At 46.1% G+C, this 27,005-nt stretch overlaps 1 protein-coding gene across 1 annotated transcript; it reads right to left on the bottom strand.

Moving 5' to 3' along the window:
• Positions 1-1,384: 1,384 nt before the first annotated feature.
• Positions 1,385-12,232, bottom strand: LOC119379234 (myosin regulatory light polypeptide 9). The gene is made up of 7 exons (XM_049413078.1): positions 12,176-12,232; positions 10,936-11,037; positions 5,941-6,016; positions 4,773-4,874; positions 3,666-3,744; positions 2,517-2,565; positions 1,385-1,650 (listed from the first exon to the last, which is right to left on the bottom strand). The coding sequence occupies exons 1-7, from the start codon at positions 12,230-12,232 to the stop codon at positions 1,549-1,551; spliced, it is 567 nt and encodes a 188-aa protein (XP_049269035.1). The 3' UTR covers positions 1,385-1,548.
• Between the last annotated feature and the right edge of the window lie 14,773 nt (positions 12,233-27,005).

Consider the following 27,005-nt stretch of genomic DNA (forward strand, 5'->3'; position numbering starts at 1 on the left):
TTCTCTGTCTTCCTTCACCTTCTTTCTCTCTCTCTCTCTGTACTCGTTCTCTCACCCATAAGAGTTGTTGCATTCCACGCTGGAAAAATTGATGCACGTATTCTGGGAACGAAGTAGAAGATGAAGAAGAGCACGGACAGAGCGCGTGCCGGTTCATGATGATGGTAGTTCTTTAGGTGTCGACACACGGCAAAGCGAAAAGCTTAGCAGCCCCGCTGTAAAATTGATAGCACTGATGCACATTGCACTAGATCCTGCATTAGCGCCAGTGTTACGCGAGAGGTACCACGGGAACGTTCTAACTTATCGCACTTAATTACGCGCGCGCTAACGGGAATGCGACCTTTGCCACTGTATGGAACTATAAAACTAAAACGCCGATAGGTCCCTGAAATAATTCTCAAGTCATTGTTGAATGCATTTAAGGACTAACAAAGAAAGTATAGTTTCGATTTTCTGAGGAACGCAGAGCAGGTCGCGAAGTGGTGAACTGTAAAGCGACGTGGTTATACGCAGGCACACGAAAGAGGGTTTGAGACGATGTGGCACGTATACGCACGTTGAGTGGCTACAGCGTCAATCGTCACTTGTGTGGCCCGACGCTCAGTGCTTCATTAACGTCAACAGTCGCAACTTGTGCTAGAACGCCGAAGCGATTTTCCGCAATGGCTTAAATTTTCTCTCGGGAAAGAAAAAATAGTTAGCGCAGCTTGCGTTAACTCGTCCGAGGCTGGGTCACAGCAGAGCTGGTGGGCACCTAGCTGGTCCTGGCTTGGCTAGGCTTCTCACCTCTCTCACCTGTCTCTTTCCCACTCTGTTTTATCTTTTTTTTTTATTCTGTGTCTTTCTATCTCTTTCTCTCTATGTATATTAGTTTCTCTGTCTTTCTATACTTTTCTGTCTTTCTTCCCTTTCTTTCTCTCTTCCTTCTCTTTCTATGTCCTTCTCTCGCCTTCTGTCATTTTCACTTTTTTTTCCCTTTCTTTCTCTCTAGCTGTACTCGTTCTCCCCTCCTCCTTTCCCCTCCTCCTCACCCTACTATACTATGGCTCTGCTACGAAACTATGTCCGAGCGGCTTTTGTTTCTTATAAATCTTTTTTCGTGAAGACACATCAAAATATTACAAGTGGCGCTGGTGATTGTCGCTTTGTTGTCGTTGTGTCTTGTGTTCACGCCGACAAAAGCTGTGTATCTGTGTGCAGGCTCATTACTTTATTGGCGAGTCCTCACTCGGATGGCTTTAGCAACTCTACGGCAACTATAACTGACCTATACGACTTGGGGGCAAGCAAGCTGGCCAGTAAGCTCGTGGCTACGACCGCCGCGGCGTATCGCAGTGACGCGAATGACAGACACGGACACAGAATGGTTGGTAAGCAGCACGCACCATGTGCGGCCGCGTGTATTGCAGAAGAAGCGTGCATCGCCACCCGCGCCCAGCGCGAGGCCTCCTCCGCTCTTGCTGAGAAGCGGCCTCAGCCGGAGCTTCGGATGCGGCGTTCGAGCAGCGGAGGCGATGGCGGGGACGGGTCTCGGAGCACGACGACTTATTCCTCGTCGTCCGTGCCGCCGCAGATGATCTTCACGTACGAGTTGATGTCGATGTTGCCGTCCCGGTCGATGGGCGCCTCCTTCAGCACCTCGTCCACCTGCGCGGAACAAGTGAGTAGGCCCATAGAAGCAACGTAAGACGTCGTACAAGAACTGGCTGCGTGAGAGCCCTTGCACGAAATTTTCACGTCGGAGCGTTTTCGCGGATAAAGAGAGGGAGACGAGGCAAGACAGGGATTCAGTTTTACACGCGTGCACGGCTACGCCGCCCTAATGAAACACGTCAGCGTTTGTCTCCGTGAGCGAAACACCTCTGTTGCATACGCAACGGCGAATATGAAAATGAAAAATTCGCCTTCTAGTTAATGTTCTCGGGTCCGTGTTTCAATGTGACATGACTGGCTCTCCGAGTTTACGAGCGTATAACAAGATGAATCGTATTCGCGTAGACTATGATCATGTTTGAAACATTCGAATGATACCTATAGGGTTTGAAAGCTTGAGCTAGATTGAATTAAATTTTGTTAGAGATCATGTAGTGGGGGGGGGGGGGGCTTCGAATTAATTTAGAGTACATAAGAGCAGCTCCAGGCGCACGTGTGTCGACGTAATGACACGCAGAAATCTGCAAGGAAATGACATTAAAGGGACAGCTACACTAATTATATATGCTTTCCCGGTTATGTTTGCGCTTATTTCGCATAAAGGGGATGGCATGCTAAAAAAATTGAATGACTAGTTTTCCCTCGTTAAATTTAGCGCTAAACCACACAGCCGTCAGTTTTATGCCAAAAATTTTAATATATTTTTGTGTGTTTGAGGTAATGTCAGATTCGGTGTCGGCTGGCACCAAATGAGAGTATTAATCCCGTCTCTGACCCGTGCTCATCGGGAACGAGTCGTAAAACAATCATATACGCACGTTTTACCTGTTATGTGCAGAAGTAACGGCATATCAACTCACCTCCGACTCTTGGAACTTTTCTCCCCAAGTCATGAGTGCCCTCTTCAACCTGAAAAATACCATAAATAACGTGAGTCGCTGGAGACCAACTACTGATAAGAATATTCAGAGCTACTGCGCGGTTTGGTGAATATTTTTTACAACGCAGGAAGCACGCCGATGGGTCTAGTGTTCTTCAATATTTTGTCAATGCATCACTACTACTTCATATTCTAGTATAATAATGCCACTCTTTGACACTTGAAGTCTTGAGACATTGCGTATAGAGGGCCGCAAGATTCTCTCTTATAATGTTCCGGCCCTTCATTTTTTATTAAATAGACTGTTATTCCTTCTTCTCCTTCCGCTTTTCACGAGAGTATGTCTTGCGAAGCCATTCTCACTTCGTCGCTATATAGTTACTACACGTGGAGCATCTGTATCCCGTTCACAAGTGTTGCGTGGAGTGAACGCAGAGTGTCGCGTTTGAACACTCGTTCCAACACTCGTTTAGGCCACTACATATTCAGGCATGTAAGTGGTGCCAGAAACTGGCAAAACAAGACAAAAAGAAAAAAAATCACCGATACCAAGTGGGGCTATAGTCTTAAAACCGCTTGCCCTCTTCCTGGCCTTGTCGTTATACTCAACTAGTAAAACCGACAATTAAGCCAAGGAAAGCACAGGGGACATTATTTGTTTTTTTTTAGCTGTACTGTAATGATTCTCACTTAAATTGAAAGAAATTAAAGTGGACAAAAGATCGCCCGAAAAAATCACCACAAAGAGCCCCTCAGACCACTCCCCTACTTTCTCTTCGTCATTGTCCATTGCACTGCTCCCAACAACGCATGCTTGTCTAGGTGCAACGACACTGAGAAAGCTTCAATAAGGCGCTTTCTCACCATAACAGAAATTGGCCTCCCCGGCGAAGTAGTGGGCCACTGTGACGTGCATTCGAGCCTCACCACTCGCAATTCACATAGTTTTCGCGGAAGCTATGGGACAGGCAACTGTCCCGTTGTTTCTCTCGCTCTTTTCTGTGTCTTTCTTTTTTCGCGTTGTATACCCTAAGATGAAGCCGCACCAACTCGCCCGAATGTCAGGCTCTGCTAAACTCCCGAGCACACGCAAAAACCACGCCTCGTTGTTGAAGGCAAGAGCACTCACTCCTTCTCGCTGATCTTTCCACTGCCAGTTTTGTCGAATGTCTTGAAGGCGTTCCTGATGACGTCTTCCGGATCGGTCCCTGCAAGTTTAGTACAAGTATAAGAGGGCTGACAACCAGGAGACATTACAAGCACGTATACGGCAACTGGCTTCACACAAGGGTGCGTAACTCTGGTGCGGCAAATTCCCGTCGCCATATTTTCGCCTCCCTTAGTGTACTTCATAATAAATAGACTGCGGAAGGTATAGCGATTTCAAGTGGGATAAGATTTAAGACACGAACGTTGTTGATTTTGACAGAGTGGGTAACGAAGTTTCTGTGTCCTTTTGTGCTGCTAAAGCGTATCTCAGTAAAGCGTTCACTTCTTAAATCTATAAATTTATTTCTACGACAACGAACAAAAGCGTAATCGTTATAATTTCCGTTCTCTTCCTCGTTGCATTGCATGCGTACCTCCGATCGCAGTCTGAAAACTCAGTTGGAGAATAAATCACCTCTATGTCACTATACCGTCGAACCTCGTATACGTGACACTCGACCACTGCTTTTACAACGTCGACAAGTAACTTATTTTTAACGTAACGTCGTTTCTCCGATTGCGGTGCGGAAAAATCGCATCTCATTTACGAACAGCTAGGTGTGCTAGTATTGTTGTTGTTTCAGCTTTTTAGAAATACTCTCGTGTAAAGACCGCACCCGTGTTAGAGCCGCACCCCCCCCACTTGGCAGTCGAAATTTTTTAGAAAAAAAATCCCAACCGAGAACAGAAATTGTGAAAAAAAAAAATTGTCATGGTTTTATGGGAGCATTTTGGCGAATGTCATACGCGCGCAGCCAGAAAAATCAAACCAAATGGCCCGATCGCGTGTAAGGGCCGCGTGATGAAAAAATTATGGCTCTTACACGAATCCGAAGCTATATAACCCAAAGTTTAGCGCACGCTATCCGACAAGCATAGAAAGGAACCGGAGGTTAGGCTCTACGCATGCGCAGTGTCACTGCGCCATGTATTAGACGCGCTTTAGTCGCTGTTTATAAAACTCTGTCGCGAAACTGAAGCCGCGCGGTACACTTTAAGCGGAGGCAATCCTCTAAAGCGTTCGTACCCGACACACGTTCGCCAAAGATGGTGAGGAACATGGTGAAGTTGATGGGGCCAGTGGCCTCGGCGATCATGCCGTCCAGGTCCTTCTCAGGGATGATCCTTCCTGCAAGCAGCGCATGCGCACAGGTCAGTTGCGAGGGCATCTTTGGGCAAGTGAGAGCGTGACAAACACGCTTAAAGGCCCCACTTTCAGCAACGACGACGAAAACTCCCGAATACAACTGCGGTAACGACAACAAGTGTTATTTCATTACTAAGAACACATTACATAGAATTAAGCAGACGTAACGCGATGCTTAATTAATTCACTTGAAGACGCAAATTAAGTATACGCAGCAAATATCCTACGCAGTGACTCTGTGTAATACTGTGCTATTTAATGGCGTGTATTCCGTAAAAATCAAAGACGGAATGCAAAAACGAGCGTGAAGCCTGCTTTGGGTGCACGTTGGAGAACCCCGGGAAAAGGAATCTTTAGCTCTGCACCGTAAGGCGGCATCTCGTAGCCATTGCGTTTCTTCGGAACCATTAGATCCTATAACTCAACCGATTTCTCAACAATTGAATTTTCGCCAGGCGAATCCAGCAATGTGTCTTGCAAAAAGTTCCCACTGGTATATAGCACACGGATGAAATTTATGGACTTTCGCAAAAGTTTCCCATTCTATATGGTATACCATTTTAGAGACGGATAATTCATCGTGAATCTTTTTAATCGACAATTTTGTGCGGACGGAATCACGATGGTACCATATCAAGATGACATTAAAATAAATAAATAAATAAATAAATAAACGAGAAGCGAAGTCTCGAACGTCGACAAGTCAGCACTCCATCTCCCTTCCTTGAGTAGAAAATAATTGCATCCGGGGGCGAATAACTAATTTTACAAGCCAATCGGCGGTAACAAAGATTCTTATAATAGACAAGAAATGGCAATTTTGCCGAAGGGCTAGAGCATGTCGCACACTTGTGAAACTTCTGCGCAGCTGACAATGTGCCCGATAGAAAGGGGGAAAAAATGTCCTGTTTAGCGTTGCTATACTGCATCGTTTTTCAACCTTTCTCTTCTGCTGGCTCACACCGGCAGTGCCCGACGGAAACGCAGTAAACAAGGTGGCGGAAGTACCAATATTAAAAAAAAGAAGAGATCGTCGACGATATCTCACCGAGTGAGTCCCAGGTAGCTCGCAAGTCGTTCTTGCAGACAAAGCCGTCCTTGTTGGAGTCGATCATCTGGAATGCCTGCGAAATGGCGACAACAAAAACACAGACATTCCAAATGTGCCCCAGTTTTCACTGCACACGGCGAAACTTTTACTATATCTCCGCAGGTTCCAGATTGGAACAATCACTAAATGAAAAAGAAAATGAATACAGGGTGTGTGGAGCTGAAGCTGTCGCACTAACTGAACCCATGCAAGTATTACGTCTTTTGTCATATAGGTACTTCTGGCGTCGTTGGGGGAGCCGTGAGCACGTGAATGTGGGCAGATACTTCATAGAAATAGTTCCGTAGCTATATATTTTAGAAGAACGTATGCCACAGTTGTCATTATACATTATATGGTACCAGCATTGCTGCGATCTGACCCCCGTGTTTGTGTAGAGCGGTCAGATGGTGTACTGGCGTAGCCATCGGAACAAGCCAGATTTTTCAGGGGAAGATTGAGTTTGCAGTGATGAGAACTTTTCTAATGCTGTTGGAGTCCGCGTCTCGACAGCGAAGGAGATTTGTCCCTGTCGTGACAGCGAATGCCTTTGAGGCCAGGAATTTCTTTCGGGAAGGGTGTGATGGCTCATTGTGCGAGCTGACGACTACGCGCCCCTGAGCTGATGTCGAGCATGAATTTTATATAGCATAAACGGCGAAAGACAATTATGTAGTTGAAAAAAAAAAAAACACGCACCATAATTGTGAAACAAATCAAGCTCCCTCGCTGCAATGAGCATTCTTGGATAGTAAAAAAAAAAAGAAAACATTTTAATGGGATTCCCGCTAAGTGCATTAAAGAAGCAAATATCGCTGAGGTATGGCATGGTATGTCATATCCGATGGATAGTGCGATGAAAAGAAACACGTGCAAATCCGGGAAACCGAGCGCTTGCCTTCATATTCCACTCTGTTTGTGTGCGTCGTTTTTGTTGCGCTGATTCTGCACATTACAGTAATAATGCTGCAAGCGAGTCTCGGTACTGTGCTTTTTCATCACACCCATCTTAACCCTTTGTAACGCTATGTACAAAGTTCTGTACACCACTTGTTTTTGCTATTTGTATCAACTAGGGGCTAGAGCAAGACATATTGAGGTTTGGATGAATTGAACCTCCTGCATAATAAATTTGTCTTCACTTAACTCCATTTTGCTTTGTATTGTTGCATATGATCACTTTGCTGATATCACTACCACGTTCGACGAGTCATTCGACGCGCCGCTTCCTGTGAACTATGTGAAAAGTATAATTTTACTTTGCTCAAGATAGACATAATCAAAAATGAATTTGCAATATATTTCTAGCCTGAGATTTCCTTCTATTTATGCCAAAACAGAGCATGAATGACTTCAGGATAAATAGGTATTTAATTACAACATAATTAGGATTAGTAACTATAACACACATAAATTAACATATTATGACATTATTTTTGTTTCAGTAGAATACTGAGCGGCTTGAAATAGCGTTGTATTGACTTGACATATTTATAGACAGTTCTTCATAGGTGGCGTCTGAAAGGGTTAACCAGAAAGGAAAGTTGCCTCTCTGGAATTAATGACCACGCCCTGCGACTGACCATTGGTCGGCACACCTGTGCGCTGCGCTCTTCCGGCACGCATCAACCATGGTTAGCCGACTCATGCGATATGTCGCTATCTGGTTACTCGGCTTTTCTTTGAAATGATCGAAATACTTGTTCGTCTTTTTTTTTTGCATGCCTCTGATAGTATGAAAACAGATCGAACAGGTAAGTGTTCTTCGTTATTTTTATTTTATTATTTCTTTCTTTCAGGATGCACGCTTACTCTTCTAGTACGCAGCTTTGCGGCAACCAAACACTGCCTTATTTATCAAAATAGACAAAGCATGGGTGTTCCACTTTGTGGCCACTCATGCAAAATTTGGCAGAAAGAGCTTTTCGCAAAAGCTTTGCTGCTTCAAGAGGAAGCCTTATTTTTACGCCGAGGGGGTAGCAGAAGTGTGCAACTTCGCATAAGCCGACGGCCGCGTGCGGCATGTCGGTGCAAGAAAGCTCAGAGAGCGGCGTCGGCGGGGCGGCTGAACCTTTCGGCGAGACTTGGAAAATCTCCGAGCGGCGCCCACTCGCTATCACTTCTTTGAGAGCGACATCCGGCCCGGCGGTCTTCAAAAGAGAATTTTCACCGCGGTCGTTACAACTAACCGCAATCACTAACTCGGCGAAGGATGTCACAATACCTACGCGGGGGGTGGCGGCAAGATGCTTCACACGGATAAGCAGTGACACCACGACGTCCGCAGCCACGGGGTTATTTTGTGCGAAACCAAACTTTTCTTATGGTGGTTGGCTTGACCATGAGAGACGCCGTAGTGCAGGGATGTGGATAATTTCGACCACCTGGGGTTCTTTAACGTGCGCTGATAACGCACGAGCCTCTAGCGCTTCGCCTCTTCCGGGTCAGCAGCCGAGCATACCACTGAGGTACCACGGCAGTGATCAAAGTAAGCCGTGATTAACGTCTTTGCAAGGAGACGGTTGGCTTTCTTGGAATGTCAAAGGCGCCTTGCGCAACTCCTTTCGCAGCTGCGAATGATTCAACGAGTCTGGACACGCTCGGCATAAACGCACAATCAATATAACGTCTGGGGTTTCACGTGCCAAAACCACGATATGATTATGAGGTACACCATAGGTGGGGGCTCCGGAATAATCGACCACCAGGATTTCTTTAACCTGCACCTAAATATAAGCACACGTGCGAGCTTGAATTTCGCCCCCATAGAAATAAATACGTGCACGAAGCAAGGCCATCACCAATAACGTTGCAAGTCTCTGCATTCACGCCAAAAAACTACATAAACATCTTTCCTTCCCGCGGATCTACGGCAAAACGGACATCTTCAACTCGTCAGAACTACCACGCGTCATCCGCACATGGGACGACCTTCCAGATGGCATAGTCTGAGCGCAACAGAGATAGATTTCGACACCCCCTCAACACGCATTTTCAGAATTAACTTTTTCGCTTTTTTCGCATCTAGTTTGGTATTTATGTATTTAACTACCAGTGCTTTCTTGTTTCATTTTATTAGGGATTTTTATTATGTTTGACTACTAACATGCACTTCATATTTAATGCATAATCTTGAGCAACGCTTTTTGTTTTTATGACTTGTGTAACTCCATGCCTTTTTAGAATTTGTATTTATTTTTTGTAGCCTGTTGTTGTATAGTCACTATCTCGCATGTTTCATATTCTGTATTTAGTTTCCATTGCATTTTCTTTGCCGTTGTGACAGTTCTACATTATATAATCATCGACACTTTTTTATTATGTAATTTAAATAAATAAATAAATAAATAAATAAATAAATAAATAAATAAATAAATAAATAAATGCGGCACCCCTGAAGCTTAGCAGCGCGACACCTTACATGTATTTGGGTGAAATGAGCAGCCCGTCTTGCATTCCGTGTGGTCCACTTGGTAAGTGTACTTTTTGCTAAGTTTCGGTAAAATATTTTATACGGCTTTAAAAAAATAGCGTAATGCCGTTGTTTAAGTTTCTTCTAGGACGCCCAATGAACGGAGAACGGGCGGACAATCCTTACGTAGGCTGTTAATTTTTTGCGTAGATCTTTGCGGCCGTTGTCTTAAAATCATGGTTATATATACTCTTAATTCGGAACACTCCGCATATACTCCGTACAGAAATAATAAGTAGTGCTGCTTCTACGTTTGAGGGGCTGGCCGTCCCTATATAGCGGCCTTTGTGCGTTGGTACGAACCCACGATTTAAAGGGACACTAAAGAGAAACAATGAATCGGCCTAGATCGATAAATTGTGCTCTGAGAACTCTAATGTCGTTAATTACGCCATCATAGGTTTATTAATAGGGGAGAAAATCAAGTTCAAAGTTTCATTTTTAAATTTCGCGCCGAAATCTCCCCGCGTGACGTCACGAATTTGAAAGTGTATTTATCATATTTTGACACCATTGGCTCAACAAAATTAACCCAAACTTGGTATGTTAAGTCTATGGCCCCCTCAGAGATCAATGTACTTCACTTTTACCGATTAGGAACTACGTAGTTCCTATAGTAGGAGCCGTCAAAACATGTGACGTCACGGCGAATGGTGCGGAAACCTCAAGGTGGCGTCGCCACCCACATTTTGTTTTTGCGCGTTTTCTCGCTTACTAAGCATCTTCTCGCAGCAAGCGTGATGTTTTTGGTATCTTGAAAGAGTACTTTGCTAATATGAGAAAAATCGTTTTGCTCTTTAGTGTCCCTCTAAACTCGAACGCGGTATAACATCAACATACGAGAGGCGCAAAAGCTCTCGCGTTTTATATTTTTTGTCTTCCACGCCTCCTCCGTGCTTCTGTCGCCCCAGTCTTCCAACCACGAGTACTGACCTCGAAACACAAGACGACGCAAAAACTCGGAACCGTAAAAAAGAACGCGTGCACGGGGCGTTCCCAGAAAGTGTGCTTCGGCTCGATTCGGACCAAACGAAGGAACAGAGAAATAAATAATAGAAAAAGGTGGCGGTGGAAGTGGGCGTCATAAGGACGAGAAGGGAAAACGGATGTCGCAATGCTGGCGGCGGCTAGCAACCACCGTGTGCGGGCGGTGGGGATGTAAGAGCGCGCGCTTCGCTTGTCCCGTTATCTCAGTGGCGTTACGCAGGCAGCGAGATGACAGCAGGCATTCGAGGCGGCTCGAGCGCCGCGGCTGGCTGACGCACATGCGTGCCACTTCGCTGCCGCCGTCGTGCAGAGGGCGCAGTGAAAGCCGAGCCCGACACCGGAGGAACCCAAAAACCGCAACCCGTGGTTGGGCCTCGGCCGACTGGCGGGCAGGCAGTTTGGCACCCGGAGCAGCTCTCCCTCCTCCTCAGTCCAGAAGGGCGCGAACCCCGGAGAGGGCGCCAAATTTGGAGCGCGGGAAACTCTGCACCCACCTCTTTGAACTCGGCGATCTGGTTCTGTTCGAACATGGCGAACACGTTGGAAGTGGCCCGCTGGGCGCGCCTCTTGGTGGAGTCGCTCTTTCCTCGCTTAGACTGCGCCGTAAAAAAAAAGAGGGAGAGGGCGAGAAAAGAAAAACATGTTAGGCAATACTTTCTCTCGAGATGCTTTTGCCGAGAAGCAGAGTGCTGCAGACTAAGCTGCAGACATTTTACCCACGCTCTCGGCGAGACACTTTTCGAGCCGCTTATTTTGGCCTTAACGGAAATGTGGCACGCGAGCTCACAAAAACTTCCAGCGGCCTTTAAAACGGAGTGTCCTCACTAGCACAGGCCACGTTCTAGTGTTAAGATCACGTAGTTTTTTTCACCTCTAGGCTATAGGCTTTTTACTAACTAGAGAAAACGCAAGCGTGTGCTAACGTCTTAGTTTATCATGACAAATATCTTTAGCGACGCGCTTTACTGAGCATGCTCTAGTTTGTACCGTGATGGTTTGCAAGCGAAGATTGCATTTGTTGCGTGAAAATGAACAAACGAGTTGAAAAACGTGCAACTAAGGCTAGAAAAACGTGCAACTATTGTATAACCAAAACGATCAGTGAGTGGTCAAACACACGCCTTTTCGCTTCTTCGGTAATTTACGCTCGCTTATCGAGTTCTATTCAACACCGAATAATTCGTACACGTCTTGTCAAAGTACACTTGGCAAAGAAAAGTATGGCGACGCAAAAAATGCATTGCTCGCAAGTTTATCTCCGAAATACCTCGGTGCCGTCGAATATATCAGCAAATGAGCTTAACGCGTAACTATTTTACCGCGTTGAAAAGCTTCGCAGGGGAAGTGACAATGAAGCGATGACGTGCTTCCCACAACGGCCTGTCTTTGGTCCCCGGCTTTCCGGGGGCAAATATGGGAAGTAAACAGCTCTTGGAATGCAACATCAATGGTTCTCAGTCGCCTTTGTCGTCAAAAACCTCTGGCCATAACCTTGCACATTAAAACAATTACTGGATATGTCCCTCTGAGTAAACGTACGGGGAGGGGGGGGGGCAGACATGGCGCCCCCTCAGATGATTGAGCGGGGAAGGGGGGAGAGGTTCCTCCCCCCCGCCCCCGTCGTGCGTGCGCACGCCTATGGGCACAGGGCCCAGCGGTGTGCTTATTGAACGTACTTAAGCCTTATTACACAATAAACAATAACTAGTAGTTTAACGCAGTTGTTCCACTTACAACATCCTCGACCGTGTCGTAGCGTTCATCAGCCGTTTTCGTCACCGTCGTCGACATGCTTGGCGTAAAACCTCGCTTTTGATAACTGGGTATTACGTAATGCGTTTGCCTTGGAACGCGGGGCTGGCAGTTCTGCTCTGCACGAGTGACTCGTGCCCACTATGGGCGATTGGCTGCATTGTGTATGGTAACTTGATGATGATGATCGTTATGATAACTCTAAAATTATTGGCACCTACTCACTCAAGGGAACTGATTAGAAATCGATCGGATATGGGCATGATTTCAGGACTGTATTTACGCCAGAACGCTAGAATTAAACTTTAAATTAATATTTTCTTTATTATTATTGTTAATATTCTTAACCGTTTTGATAACAAGTTTAAAAAGAAAAAAAATACCTTTCACCAAGCCGCAGTGTAGTGTAGTAGTATCGGTGTATATAGTAGCTTAGTAGCGTATATTTCCTGCGAGGGAAAAATCGCGACGGACGCAAATAATAAACATAATGGGTCCAGGGTGGAATCGAACCCAGGTTTCCCTACGTGGCAAGCAGGTGGTTTATCACAAAGCTACGCCAGTGCTTAACTGTTGCGAGAAAAAAAAATCAATAGAAATGTCATGTAGTGCGAGTAGTCACGTTAACACATGTAATGTTGCGTTACAAAGCGCTCAGGCATGTTTAACCGTCAGCAACAGCGTCAACAATGACTGCAGCTGCGTAGGTCTGCGTATTGCCTTACGGATGCGTAGTGGGTACTTCGTTAATTCGTAGATTGAAGGCACATTAATCACTCATTTAAACGAATATCGACACCTCTTGTTCAATAAAACTTCTTCCCTTGGCGTAGGAATTCCTGTTTTAACAACAACAACAAAAAAAGATGAAGTTACTTTTACAAAATTACGATGTCGCGTTACAAAACTAAACTTTTCTATGCATAGAGCTGGTCTGGCTTCTTCCCCTCTTTGCTCGTTTTGCAATGGTAGAGGCCCGTGTACTTAGATTTAGGTGCACGTTAAAGAACACCAGATGGTCGAAATTTCCGGAGCCCTCCACTACGGCGTCTCTCATAATCATATCGTGGTTTTGGGACGTTAAACCCCAGATATTATTATTATTGCTCGTTTTGCAACAAGGACGAAAAAGTTGAGCATTGTATTTTTATCATGTAACCGATTCAATTTACTGAGGAAAAAAATTCTCAAAGCGGCGTTTAATGGAATTAGATTGGATTTCATTGCTTCGAATATTCTATCCTTATTGGGAGCCTCCTCATTAGGTCGTTGTCCCCGGGATGTCTGTTCTGCTGTACAAAAATTCTTAATTGAATCAGGGCGGTTCTGATTTAGAATTTTTAAATTAGCATTATTAATTTATTCTAACTACAGTGAAACCTCGGTGATACGATCACAGCTCATACGAATTTCGGGGTGGTACGAATTTTTCGTTGGTCCCGGCCAAGGCCCAGTCGTTGTCCCCGGGATGTCTGTTCCGCTGTACGAAAATTCTTAATTGAATCAGGGCGGTTCTGATTTAGAATTTTTAAATTAGCATTATTAATTTATTCTAACTACAGTGAAACCTCGGTGATACGATCACAGCTCATACGAATTTCGGGGTGGTACGAATTTTTCGTTGGTCCCGGCCAAGGCCCATTGCCTGCAATGTAATGGAGTACGGTTGCTGCGAACCGATTTTCACCCAGCGACGTTTGATACGAATGTACGCTACCGCCGAGGCACGAAGAGGTGCTGTCCGCGCTGTCGCGGAAGACGCGCCAAGCACGTGCGAGCGCGGGAACGCAAGCGTGGGCATGCGCGCCGCACAACACTTTTTTAAAGGTGGACGAAGACCGAAAGAAGGCGAGGACGATCTTGGCGAAGGAGTCAGGCCTCACAACGTCAACACGCGTGACCGTTGAGGTCGCACTTGTGCGGGCACGGTCGTAAATCTCCCAAAAAACATCCCCAATACCTACGTGATAACAAAATCAGAACACAGGACCGTGGTTCGGTAATTTTGTGGCCTTGATCCATCGCGTCAAAGCGCTTCTTTTGTTACTTTCGCTGTAATACTCCGGTGTCATGCAAAAAAGGCATACTAAAATTTCGAAGGGGCTGCTGCTGTCGCGGGTCACAACGCACCTGGTTCATTAATTAAATACGCGCGTACGGACCGTATATTTACGAGTGCTGGTATGATTGCCGACATCTAAAAACTTAACTGACAATCATTCAGGGTTCTTCCTGACGTCGCCGCGGCCCTGAAAAACAGCAAATGAATATGTACGCCAGCTTTCTTTTGTCGCATGCTAATTTTCCATACTTTCTGGTGATACGAATTTCGGATGATACGAATATTTTTGGTGGTCCCGTGAGATTTGTATCACCGAGGTTTCACTGTATTCTATAATTCATTAGTCATAGAATTCATATGTGACCACTTTTACTTATAAATTATTCGTTTCTTGGCCAATCCCCCAGAGTTGGTGTGAGCCATTCATAAACGCAATCATCATCATCATCATCATCACTTCACAAGTGTACTTGCAGTGGCCTTGCATTCTGGTATGGTTTAAAACGAGCAATGTTGCGCGCACAGGCGTGCCTTCCCTAGCGGCACGGTTGAGGTGTGCACCGAGAAGCGAAGCCTGGCTGGCTAATGAAAAGGCGATGCGAACGGGGCCCGATTGCGTTATCGCGTTCTGCTCTTGAACGCGAAGCACACGTGTCCTCGAAGTTTTTCTTCGCGAGCTGTTTTGACCTTCAATAGCACACAGTATGAGCAGCGCGAAAAGAACGGAGACAACAGACATAAACTGGCACTGTTCACTGAAAAACCAAAAAGACGCGTACCATCAAGGAAAAAAGTGAGGACAGGACAGAAAGGGCGTCACTCGCAACTAACTTTATTCCCAGAACATCAGCATCATATATAACCACAGCGACCCTGCGCGCGCACATCGCCTCACAAGCTCGTCAAAAACCCGCGATAACAAGATTAACTAATCGAAAAATGAATCGATGAAACTAAATTCACCCCCACGCAGAGCAACAGATGTGTCACTAACACAGCATTCTTTCTTCTTTCTAATGACACATCTGTTGCTCTGCGTGGGGGTGAATTTAGTTTCATCGATTCATTTTTCGATTAGTTAATCTTGTTATCGTGGGTTTTTGACGAGCTTGTGAGGCGATGTGCGCGCGCAGGGTCGCTGTGGTTATATATGATGCTGATGTTCTGGGAATAAAGTTAGTTGCGAGTGACGCCCTTTCTGTCCTGTCCTCACTTTTTTCCTTGATGGTACGCGTCTTTTTGGTTTTTTCAGTAAGCATGTACCAACTAGCCCAACAAAAAGTTCTGTTGGCACTGTTCCTTTTTTTTCTCTCGCTAACTTCGAGCTGTTTTAATCGAAGAGCACAAAAACAGCTTTTATACACGCGATCTAGTTATCACAAAAGGAAAGCATCAAATGTGACCAAACAGAAACGGCGTTTTTTTGTTAACACGTGATATTCAAATAAGGAGCTCTCACGCAGGTAACACCAGTTTTTAATACCAGCACCAGTCGATATCGTCTCTCCGTTCCTTTGTTGTCTCGGTTTTTTTTTTTTTTTTCCGCTACACATTCCGCTATTCAAGTGACGTACTAACTAGCCCGTGAGCGGATTATTCTGTTGTGATCGATGGAGTGCATCGCCTCTTGCCACAAGCGCCTTCCCCCCTTTCCTTATTTTTCTTTTTTTTTCAATGCAATTTGAATTTTTTCAGCCATATTTGTTGGTCAATAGTCCAAACATTTCGATGACTCTACAGTTTATAAAACTCGCACAATCACAGAGTGAAAGTTATTTTATTGTCGCTAGCTGCAACGTCTGAACTTCTTTCTTTTAGTACCGGTGCATGATTTATTCATGATGGGTTGTCGGTCGTTCGATCGGGTTAACACACCCAAATCAACACTGACTGCGTTTCGTGCCAGAAACGTCAAAGTTTCTTCGCTCGCGGGCTCGTACTACTCACCCTTTTATTTTTCCCACGGGAAAACGCGGTCACGAACGCACCTGCACTTCGCATCACTGGTGCGGGTGGGGAATTTCGCGAAACTCTGTCAAACAAAGAAGCGAGCCCTCAAAATTCCCTCCCTTCTAAGCAGTTCAGCCAGTCATGACTGGACCTGCGAACCTACACAACATTTAACCGCCCTGCGAGCTTTTCTGAAGTTTGCGGATGATGCCGGTCTAGAGACCTTGTGAGCCCTGTACCTCAACAGCCCTCCTGCCCCCCACGTCTACTCTGCTGGAACTATGACGACCTGCTGCTGAACCTTATACCTTCTTCCTTCATCTTTACCCCCACTTCCCCATCCCACAGGCACTGAGCCGTGTCCCCAACTGGGAGACAGAAATAAGTGTCTTATCCTTCCTTCAACAATCACTATATGCCTCGGCCTCCGGCCCGTGCCAGGGCGGACGACCTCCTGCTCCTGCCCTTCCAACTCCTCTCCTCCTCTCTCTGTCTATCTCCTTCATTTCCCCCTCCCCTTCCCACAAGGCGCTTAGCCGTGTCCCCAATAAGGGGGACAGAATCAAGCACCTTTTCTTTCCTCTCCTCTAATAAGTATATAACCATTTATATATGTCACTAAAGAGATGAAGGGGCTTTAGGCCTTCTAACTATTTGCAGTTGACGCACAATATCAACGGCGGGTTTGAAGCTCACGCGTACTAAGTGGATCTTTATTTGGGGAATTATCCTCCTCCTCACCATCATCATCGTGAGTGTGTTCTATGTCCACTGCAAGACAAACGCTTCTCCCAGTGTTAATTGGATAGCAGCGATTGAAAAATAAAAAAAACGGTTCTGAGTAACTACCGAAAGGGCAAAAACGAAATGAGGAGGAAGGCATTGGTGGATCAGTGGCTACGGTGCACGGCTGCTGACACGAAGGTCGCGGGTTCGATCCCGGCCGCGGTGGGAGCATTTCGGTGGAGGCGAAATGGTAGAGGCCCTTGTACTGTGCGATGTCAGTGCACGTTAAAGAACACCAGAAGGTCAGAATTTCCGGAGCCCTCCACTACGGCGTCTTTACTAATCATATCGTGGTTTTGGGACGTAAAACCCCAGATACTATAACTTCAGAGGAAGCACTTCACTCTTTAAAGCGAGGTCGGGTCGCCTTAGAACGCGTAGTTATAAAAGTGATATCCACCCAGGTGTATGTTTGGGCACGAGCCTACATATAAAGCCTTGGGTTTTAGGGACAACAATGGAAAGCTGAACACGTCCGCCATAGAAATACACAAGAGACGGTTAGAGGATTGGTGGCAGATAAGTAGAGAGAAAAGACAAAAATAAATAGAGCTGGGTTGTGAATCTGTTTTTGTTTTTTCTATGATAAGATCAATTTAATCGAAGTAGACAAGACATAAGGCCAACCTAAAAATATTTTTTTTCTTCTTTTTGTCGAGCCTGGTGGCGCACATGTCATCGCCCCGCTAAGTTAGGTGGGATGACATATGTCATCCCACCTAACTCTTTGCCCCTTGGTATCCATGCGATCGCTCTTACAGACCATCAGTTATATATATATATATATATATATATATATATATATATATATATATATATATATATATATATATATATATATATATATAATACAGGAATGAGGTAATGAACAGAAGTTTTACTGCTGACCCCACTGTAACTGCCTTCGAAGAAGAAACAGAGCGTTGGGCGAATCGATATTCCATTGTGAATGCATTTGCGCCAAAAACAGGGACACGAAGGAAAGAAACCTCGAGACAAGCGCAGTCTCGTGGTTTTTTTTCCTTCGTGTCCCTGTTTTTAGGGGCGAAGCTCCTTAGGGTGTGGGTCGTTCCCCCCTCCGTAGTAGTATGTAGCCACCTCGCCCGATCGGCTACGGGCGAGGCGGATCGGCAACGGGCGAGCGCCGATCGGTAAAGTCCCCCCCCCCCTCTCTCGCCTCGCGACGCCGACGCAGGCAGCGTCTGCTAGCGATTTGATAAGGCGGCGAAGAGGACACTTCGCCGAGCGCTTCGAACTTCACGGTTTGCGGCAACCTGCCCAGTTGCATCCGGATATGGGAAATTGCGATCCGCTTTCGTAACCATGTTTTCGGACGCCCACTTCGCCCTGTTCTGCTGCCTCGTTTCTTTTCTTTGTTTTCGCTTGGGTCGTCACGCTCCATACTCACGGATCTCTAAAATATCCCCTTCAGGCTCGTATTATGACACATTCTATAAATATGTGAAACTTGCCGAACTTTATTCTAAGCAGGGTGTGTGACCGGGCTAGTTGGTATTCCATGGCGACGTGAAGAGCGCGTGAAACGCACAAGGACGAGTAGCGCTAGTACTCGTCCTTGTGTGTTGTTCACGTCGCCATTTATTCTAAGGTACTCGGTATTCTGCTGCAAGAGAGGCAAGGTGGCAGAGTGTTGGTTTGGATCAATTAGAAGGCAGTCATGTTGTATTTTAGGAACCAAATCTCAGCCTCGACGACCACGCACAGTTTCTTATTGGTTTTATTAATATCGAGCAAATGAAAATTGTTATGCTTGACGTCGTTGTGATGGAACGCGGCACGTCGAACATGTCAGTGTCTTTAGCAAAGTGATCGTCTGCAGCAATACGCACCACATGAGTTGTGGCGGATCATCCTCGGGGCACGGGGGGAGCATGTTTACGCTTACACCATCTTCTTGTTTTCTCGTGCCTTTTTGATTGATTGATTGATTGATTGATTGATTGATCGATGACCTCGCTGTTCGCGATGCTTTCGAAAGCTGTCATGCCCTGCGCAAAAACTTTTTTAACCCGTGAAGCCATGCGCCACGTGGGCTGGTTGACATGGAAAGCGCGCGCATCCCATTTATTGATAGCGGCGGGCTGTCTGCGATCACTTGCGGAACGGCACACAGTCCAAATTCTACGTCTGAAAAACAAACGTAGATAAAGAAGTGCAGGAAAGCGGCGGGTGTAGGACGACGAGTGTGCACTTTAAGCGATTACATTGAAGCCGACTCACGCCTTCAGAGGCTAATTGTTGCTGTCGAGCATGCACAGGGGCCGTCAAAAGTACTGAGGCCATGTATTCCCATGTATTCCTATGCCAGCGTGGCCTGGGACCTTTTGACCACCCCTGTACATATGAAAGCACCAGATCAAGTGGCATATTCGTCTATACCACGTCCCCAGAACAAGCGTTCCCTTTTCTTCAAGGCCGTTTCCTTGGAGAAGACAAGACCCCTTGCCGAAACGTTGGTTCCAGTGACACCTCCTGTTCAAGAATTTTTCACCTCTGCCCGAAACCAGCAGTAAGAGAGATTCTTTTCCCGTTTTTTAGCTGCTGTTCTTCCGAGACTGCATGACTGTTCTGTTTTGTTTATAGACGGCAACGCAGTGTTACCTGACTACTCCTGTGGCTTGTACCGCCCGTTTCACCAGCTGCTGACGACGATGACCCCAGCTACAGATGACCCCAACTGCAGACTGGACACCCACTGCCGCTCTCTGCAGGAGCAAGTGCAACAATGTGGCCAAACAAGAGCCAGAAATTCCGCCACATCCCCCACCGCCGGGGGATTGTTTGTCCTTTCGGGGAAAACGTCCCCGTCTCCTCCGAGGAGGTGCGGGGGGTTCACGCCCACTCGCTAATCCGTGACGTCGTGGTCACGTGATCCGCAACCCCCCCGTCTCCCCCGAGCATTCCTCCCCCGTCTGAATACCCCCACGCAGTTTGCCACCCCATGACGCGCAGGTGTACTACATGTCGTTTTCTCGGCGCCCAGAAAACTGGCGCCTTTGTGCATACAAGTGAACGGGAGCGAGGGCAACAATAACCATGTTTCGCGCCTTGTCGAATGCAAAACGGGGTCTGTTTACGAAATCCCCACCACTTGCGGAAGGCTAGACTGGACGCTGCCTCGACCGTTTGCGGGAACATGCCAAAAACGTGAGGAACAATCATGGGAGTAATCTGGCGATCCACTGTGCAAAATGCGGGTGCACCCCTCTGCTAATAAATAAATAAATAAATAAATAAATAAATAAATAAATAAATAAATAAATAAATAAATAAATAAATAAATAAATTGTTGCAAGAATGATTGCGTAGAAAAATCTTCGAAATCGTCATAATGATGCGCAAACGCTCAACGTTTGTTAGCGCCCCTTCGCTTATCCTATCTGGCAAAGGTATTCTCCAGCACTAATAATGATGAACGCATTTGTTTTTACCGTCAGACCTATGTGCATATTCAACAATCTTCCTCCTCACAGTCAGCCCTTTCTTCTACCAGGTATGTATATTTGTGCACTCACGATAAGTGCATTTGTTGGCAGTCAGCGCCCGTCCTCGTGTATTCTTTCTTGTCCGTGTTTTCAAGCAGCGCAATCTTTCTTTATGATGGGTTTATACCAACGAGCTCGCATTCAAACCTCTATAATTTCATATTTAAACTTTTTTAGCGCGCACAAAAGACGAAGAATCGAAGTTAACAAAATGCCGAAAAGGGGTGGTATATCGGATACCCTTAACCTGTGGAAGATGTACTATAGGACAGACTGGCCGCTGTATCAACACACGGCTTAAAGAGCATGCTAACTCACTGGGGAAAGAAACATTTTCACACTTGTCTGATCATTGTAAATCATGCCATTGTGAACCCGTTTTTCATGATACAGATATCTTGTTTGCAGATAAAGACAAACTAACACGTGAAGTTACGGAAGCATTTTATATCAGTAGGTGTGCAAAGAAATGCATCAGTCATCCTTCGGTGGTTCTAACAGATAAGGAGTTAGTTTTTTTTTTAATTCTGTTTAGCCCTTCTGACAGTGTGTCACATGACTTGCGCCGCACATGCTCTATGCTCGTTTTAGCGTATTTATATGTATCGTTCCTTTCAAAAATAAACAGTTGAGAGTTAGCGCTCGTGTGTCTCTTTCTTGTCTTTGTCTTTTATGCGCGCTAAAAAAAGTTTAAATGTGGATACATACCAACTTGCCCAGTTATCTGTCTTACAGCCCTTTAATTTTTTTTCTTCGCTTTCTCTCTCCCTGCTCAAGTTAGACAGTGCATCCATGCGAGCAACGCGTGTTTCGAAGATCTAGCAAAGCCAGGCTGTGCTTGTCTTTTGTTCAGAGGACGTCGTCGCTGGTGCTCTCCGCACTCACAATAGGTGCAACTAACAGCGATAAAATAAGGTCGGCCGCTTTCCAAAGCGCTATGGTAGCCAGCCTTTAAACAAACAAACAAAAGCGTGGTACGTTGATTGTGCTCTTCTTTTTGCGGTTATTTCATGCCTCTGGCTTGTGCGCACAGCCTCTCACTTCATCGTCGACTTCCAGCGTGGGGCCAGCCATAAACCCACCTGTTTTCGTCTTTCCGTGTATGCCCCTGCATGCGTACTGAGTAATGTTATTGAGATTCCACGCTTATCTCACGACATTCTCTGTCTTATATTTATGTATTACCACTTTCTTTATTTGTATATTAGTGACAAAGGCATGCGTGCTCTCTTCCCGCGTGTGAAAGGGAAACGCAACAGTGTTAGAACAAATTTTAAAGAAACGTGAAAAGACAAAGGAAAAAAAATCAAGTACGCAGAGCGAACATCCGTACGGCTCTGTTCTCCCCACAACAGACCAGGCGGGCGAGCACTTAACAAACCGATGTGTTTGAGAATTCTTGGTGCCGCGAATGTTCCCCGCGCGAAAGCTTTCGCAGCCCAAATTTTTTGTTTTTCTGTGTTACGTGCGACAATCGTCCAACTACAAAGACCTTGTTGTTGACCGTTTCTACAATGCTCGATTCACGGCCATTTCCTGTGTACATACGTAAATAGCATCCGTCTATCTTCTCCCTCTCTCCCTCACCTTTACTCCTTCCTCATCCATCGATGTCCGTCGTTCAGGTGGCAGCCGTTCGATCTAGAGAGTTACAAGCCGTGTTTACATGAACGCGACAGAATGTGACAGTAGCGCATCCCCTTTCCTAGCGCATCACAAGTAATACGATGCGACGCCGTTTACCTGTAGCGCATTACCTCTCTCGATAAGCTCCCGTTTTCTCCTACCGCAGCTGTCATGTGGTATCAGAGGAGTGGGCTCAAGGCTGACACGACGGAGCGCCTCCGTTCCCCTCCTCGTGAATGATGGTTCGCGAGTCGACTTACCCCTAGAAATCCAACGCGTAACTCCCGCTTACACGGATGCGATGCGCTAGAAAGTTGATGCAATGCGTCAGTTGTCGCATTCATGTAAGCGCGGTTAGAGTGCTGCGATCATTTACTGATTTTCCTCTTCCTTCCCCCTTTAACATATATTTGCTGAAATAAAGAACCGCTTGCTACTACATTCCCCCCTCACTTCTGCCTGCAACAGTGTTATGAAAGCACGAGCCAAACTTCCAAGAAGGAGCGACAAAACGAAATGGGATCGTTACTTGTGAATCGCTTCGTTACAAAATATGAGAAAATGAAGGTGGAAGCAACGAGATAAGCGTTTGCGTTTAAATGTCTTTTCGGCTTGCTTTGCTCTGAACCGTTTGAGCTGCAACTCGTCTTCTGGTCGCGCATCATACCCTTCGGGAGGCCGAACCAACGTTCTGTTCGCAAACGGCTTTTTTTTTTTTCCTTCCTTTGGCAAGTAATGTGCCGTCTCGAGCGCGTTGACGTTCAATGAGTGCGCTTTTAACGAGAATGCTATATCAAAGTATGTTCGAGGTAGCGCACATTTAGCGCTCGGCAAATACAGATGCGCATTTTAACTCGGTGAGTACCGCGTTGCATGTATACGTACCAGTTTGACTTCATTGTGTGTGGCTTTCTTCGGAGACCATGGATGGAATGTATGTAAGTACATCACAGCGTGCTGTGTATCGGAGACTCTTCTGAAAGTATACTCCGATGTAGCCGTTCCTCTCAGGACAAGAGGCACGTATCAGTTCACATGAACGGAACAAGACGAGTTCGTTCGGCTCGAGCACTGTCGGCGCAGATAGCGAAATAGTAACTCCACAACAACTATCGGTGTCAGCCGAGCATGGAGGAAAGAAAGAAATGCAACCTAGGTGCGGGACATTATGCGATAGTACGTGACACAACAGACGCCGGGAGAAGTGGCTGACGGAATATCCGTTTTGATTACTATTTGGACCACTGCGACAGTGAAGAACAGTTGGGCGGGTAGATGTCGACCATGGTGAGCAAATTATCGAAGAACTGAGGCAGGCGACGAAGCTATTCATTTCGAAAAAAGTATACTGATTAGTTTAGTCATTTCGCAAGCTCCTAGCGCCTCGTCGCATGGCCTCGTCCAACACCTTCTCGGTTAACTGCATGCCTGCAACGTCGCTCTCTTTTCCACAGGAAGCCGCCTCCCGGAGCCACGCCTCCTGCCGCGTGTTGCGACCAGGCACCGTGGGAAAGCGCTCGCCACCGTACCGCTTAGTCACCTGACGTGACATGACGTTAGCAGCTCGGGTAGCGCGGGCGCCGATAACGTGTTTACAAGGGAACGCAGCGATTTCTCGCCTCACATTCCAAGCATAGATTTTTTAGGAGGCGTTGCCTCGATTGATCAAAACTCTACGTGATTAATGGCGCCATGTCGTAGGAATTAAATTATTTATGGCGAGTTGTACGTATGCATTTAATCATATTCTCAGCGTGGAGATTTGCGATAAAAGTATCTGAATGTCTTTGCTGAGAATGACCTTTGAGGAAGCCTTTTTGGAGGGAATGTCCTGGCATTTGTGCGGGACACAAATGCCTCCAGGTGGGGGTGGTTAATGAGAGCACTGGTCTTCACTGACCATAGTCATCGTGAGCTGCGTCTTCTTGCGTCGCAAAAGGCACTCCGGCACTTCTTTGTTCTGACGGAGCGGAAAAACGTCTAAAAGCTCTCCAGCTGCGGATAACCGAAGAGTCAAGTCAGAAGGGAATCATGTCAAGTGTTCCTGGCAGCGACTATGAGCGGTACTTGGTGGACGTCTTTCTAGAAGCGAGCAAATATGCCTCGGGTCTTCTCAACTCTGTATGTGGTTTCACATACAGTTGCCCTGTATGTGAAACCACAGCTTTCCCACGCTACCGCGCTTTCTCTGTGAAGACCACAACTCTGCTGATGGCCGTGGTCGACCAAGGGCCTCGTGACCATGCAGCCAGGGGCGTAGCCAAGGGGGGGGGGGGGGGGGGGGGGGGGTTGGGGGGTTCAAACCTCCCCCCCGAAATTTTTCAGTTTTGCTTGCGTATATATACACGCGCACATACAAACGCACGCACGAACAAACAAAGTATGGTTGAACCCCCCCCCCCCCCCGAAAAAAATTTCTGGCTACGCCCCTGCATGCAGCAGTTCATTCGGCTGCACCAGACAGTTTACCGCTTGTGGAAGTCCTTCCGGAAGTACGACCTCGACAAATGTGGCTGGATTAGGCATACCGACGTCCGAGCTGCAATGGCGTGCATCTGCCTCGATGTCACGGATGACCAAATGAACGAGGCGCTGGGCTTGATCGAGCACCGAAGCTGGGTCTCCTGACGACTATGTTCAACTCTGCACTATCTCCCTTCTTTGCCGTTGCAACATTTAGTTCTTGATTGACCAAAGCACTAGACGTCCAGAGTTTTGTACCGTCTTGTGTCCTGATTCGTAAACTACAATCGATTTTGGAGGACTTGGACATTTGTAATGCAATCGGTTTAATAAAACACTCAAAAACTGCGAAAATTCGGCAGATCCCACGCCTTGTGAGAATTGGTTTCATGCGAAGCAGTCAGCAAGTAGTTCTATGCTGCATTTTTTGGCTTTGAGCCAAGCATTACGAGGTGGATCGACGTCTTTTTGTAAGTGTAGTAGTTGGCTGCGCATGGTGGGCTTACCAGGCACGTCGACAACACTGGCATTTCGAGGGTAACTTATTGTCTGACTTATGGTCTCACGTAGCACATGCGTCAGTATTGTCGAAACGAAGTGCACTTTACGGTGCGATGGTGTGAATATCATGCATAACTTTCGTTAGCGCATTCCTCCGGGATCGAGAAACGCTTGAATATATCTTGCTGAATCATAGGAATACAAATGTAATTTTTATTAGACTGCTATAAAACCGGAGCCAACACTGGAACCACAGACGTTAACCTGACATGACGCCTGTATCGTAGGAGTACATGTGTAGTGTTGATCGCTTTGTTACGAAATTAGATAGCCAGCACCACAATCACAATCGACGGTGCACCGACATTACGCCTGCATAGGCTGTTTTTCCAAAGCAGTTTAAGATGTGGCGTGGCTCTGTGGTAGAATACCTGACTGCCACGCAGAATGCTTGGGTCCGATTCCTATGATCCTCTTTTTTATTCTTCGCATTCGTCGGATCAACGCTGCCGATGTCGGTTTTTCTTAACGCTCTCGCATTTAAATTACCAATGCCTGTTCTCGCCGTTGCTGGGTAGATATAAACTGTCAATCTCCTGTGGCGCACACCCGTATACCGCGGCCCGTGGTAAACGGGTATGTGCCACACGTGTCTGAAGGAAAGAGTTTGACGGCGTAAGGGACAGGATTTATTCATGTCATGACCAGACAGTCATATTCGTGAAACCCTCTTACTCTCCCATGCCAATTTTGGTATACACCAAGTTAAGGAGATAGATAGATAGATAGATAGATAGATAGATAGATAGATAGATAGATAGATAGATAGATAGATAGATAGATAGATAGATAGATAGATAGAAAAAGAAAGAAAGAAAGAAAGAAAGAAAGAAAGAAAGAAAGAAAGAAAGAAAGAAAGAAAGAAAGAAAGAAAGAAAGAAATGCTCAGAGTGCCTTGGGTTCGCTAAAAATTGCTTCGCATTTAATAAGGCTCCGCTCCGCGTATTTTCCTCACTCCACACGCAGGGACAATGAGTGGCATTCGAATGAAAAAGGCTTGAGTTGTTCGTCTACCAGAGGAAACATATGTGGCGTCCCTCATGGTCTCTTGCGTATGTATAGAGTCGAGTTCGCCCTCTTACGCTGTACAAAGGAAAGTTCACCCGGTACCACTGCATCAACTTCGCCTGACGATTTTTCATGGAAATTTGAACTACGTGAAGCTCTTCTATATTTTCACAGTACAAATAAGGGAAGGTGCAGTCTTGGACATGGCGACCATGACGTGTTTTATGCTTCCGCAATTTTATCCGGCTGTTGCAGGCCAAAAAAAAAAAAAAAGCCTTTAGCACTATGGCCGTTATAAGAGGAAACCGTTGCAGGGATTCTTGTCAGTAGTAGCGGCACCCTAAAGGAACAGCTTTCTAGTTTTGTCGTCGGCGCATTTGCGCAGCGTGCCGTGTGGTCACACAACTTTTTTTTTTTTCTCTGCTGCAACCATGCAGTGGAGCGTAAGCTCGATAGCACCATCGATGCAGAGGCATTTGGGAATCGGGGACAGATTGAGTACAGAAAGGGTGATGAGGGCGTTAGGTCACACAGGTGGCTGAACCTTAAAAAAAAATGAGCGTAGCTGGCACTGGAGGCGCAATGCTAAAGCGACAGCGGAACTGATGGGTGTTTTGCCAAGTTTTGCAAGTGCTCTCTTTCTTTCTTCCCCTATTTCTTTCTTTTCTCTCTTCTCTGTTTTCTGTGCGTGCCTTTTTTTGTCTCTGTTTGTTTCTATTCTATGGCTTTCTTTCTTTTCTTTATTCTTTCTTCTTGTCTTCTTTCTTTCCTTTCTTTTTTCTTTCTTTTTTTTTTCTTCTTTTCTTTCCCTCTTTCTTTTTCTTTCTTTCCTTCTTCTTCTCTCTCTTTT

The sequence above is a fragment of the Rhipicephalus sanguineus genome, chromosome 1 (assembly GCF_013339695.2).
Source record: "Rhipicephalus sanguineus isolate Rsan-2018 chromosome 1, BIME_Rsan_1.4, whole genome shotgun sequence".
NCBI lineage: Eukaryota > Metazoa > Arthropoda > Arachnida > Ixodida > Ixodidae > Rhipicephalus > Rhipicephalus sanguineus.

Bases quoted from the DNA above. Each gene is read 5' to 3' on its own strand.
- LOC119379234 (XM_049413078.1), bottom strand. From the start codon at position 12,232: ATGTCGACGACGGTGACGAAAACGGCTGATGAACGCTACGACACGGTC. The intron at 11,038-12,175 runs GTAAGTGGAACA...TTTACGGCGCAG, and splicing joins ACGACACGGTCGAGGATGTT to TCTAAGCGAGGAAAGAGCGA. The intron at 3,745-4,772 runs GTACGAACGCTT...CTAAACTTGCAG, and splicing joins CTTTGGCGAACGTGTGTCGG to GGACCGATCCGGAAGACGTC.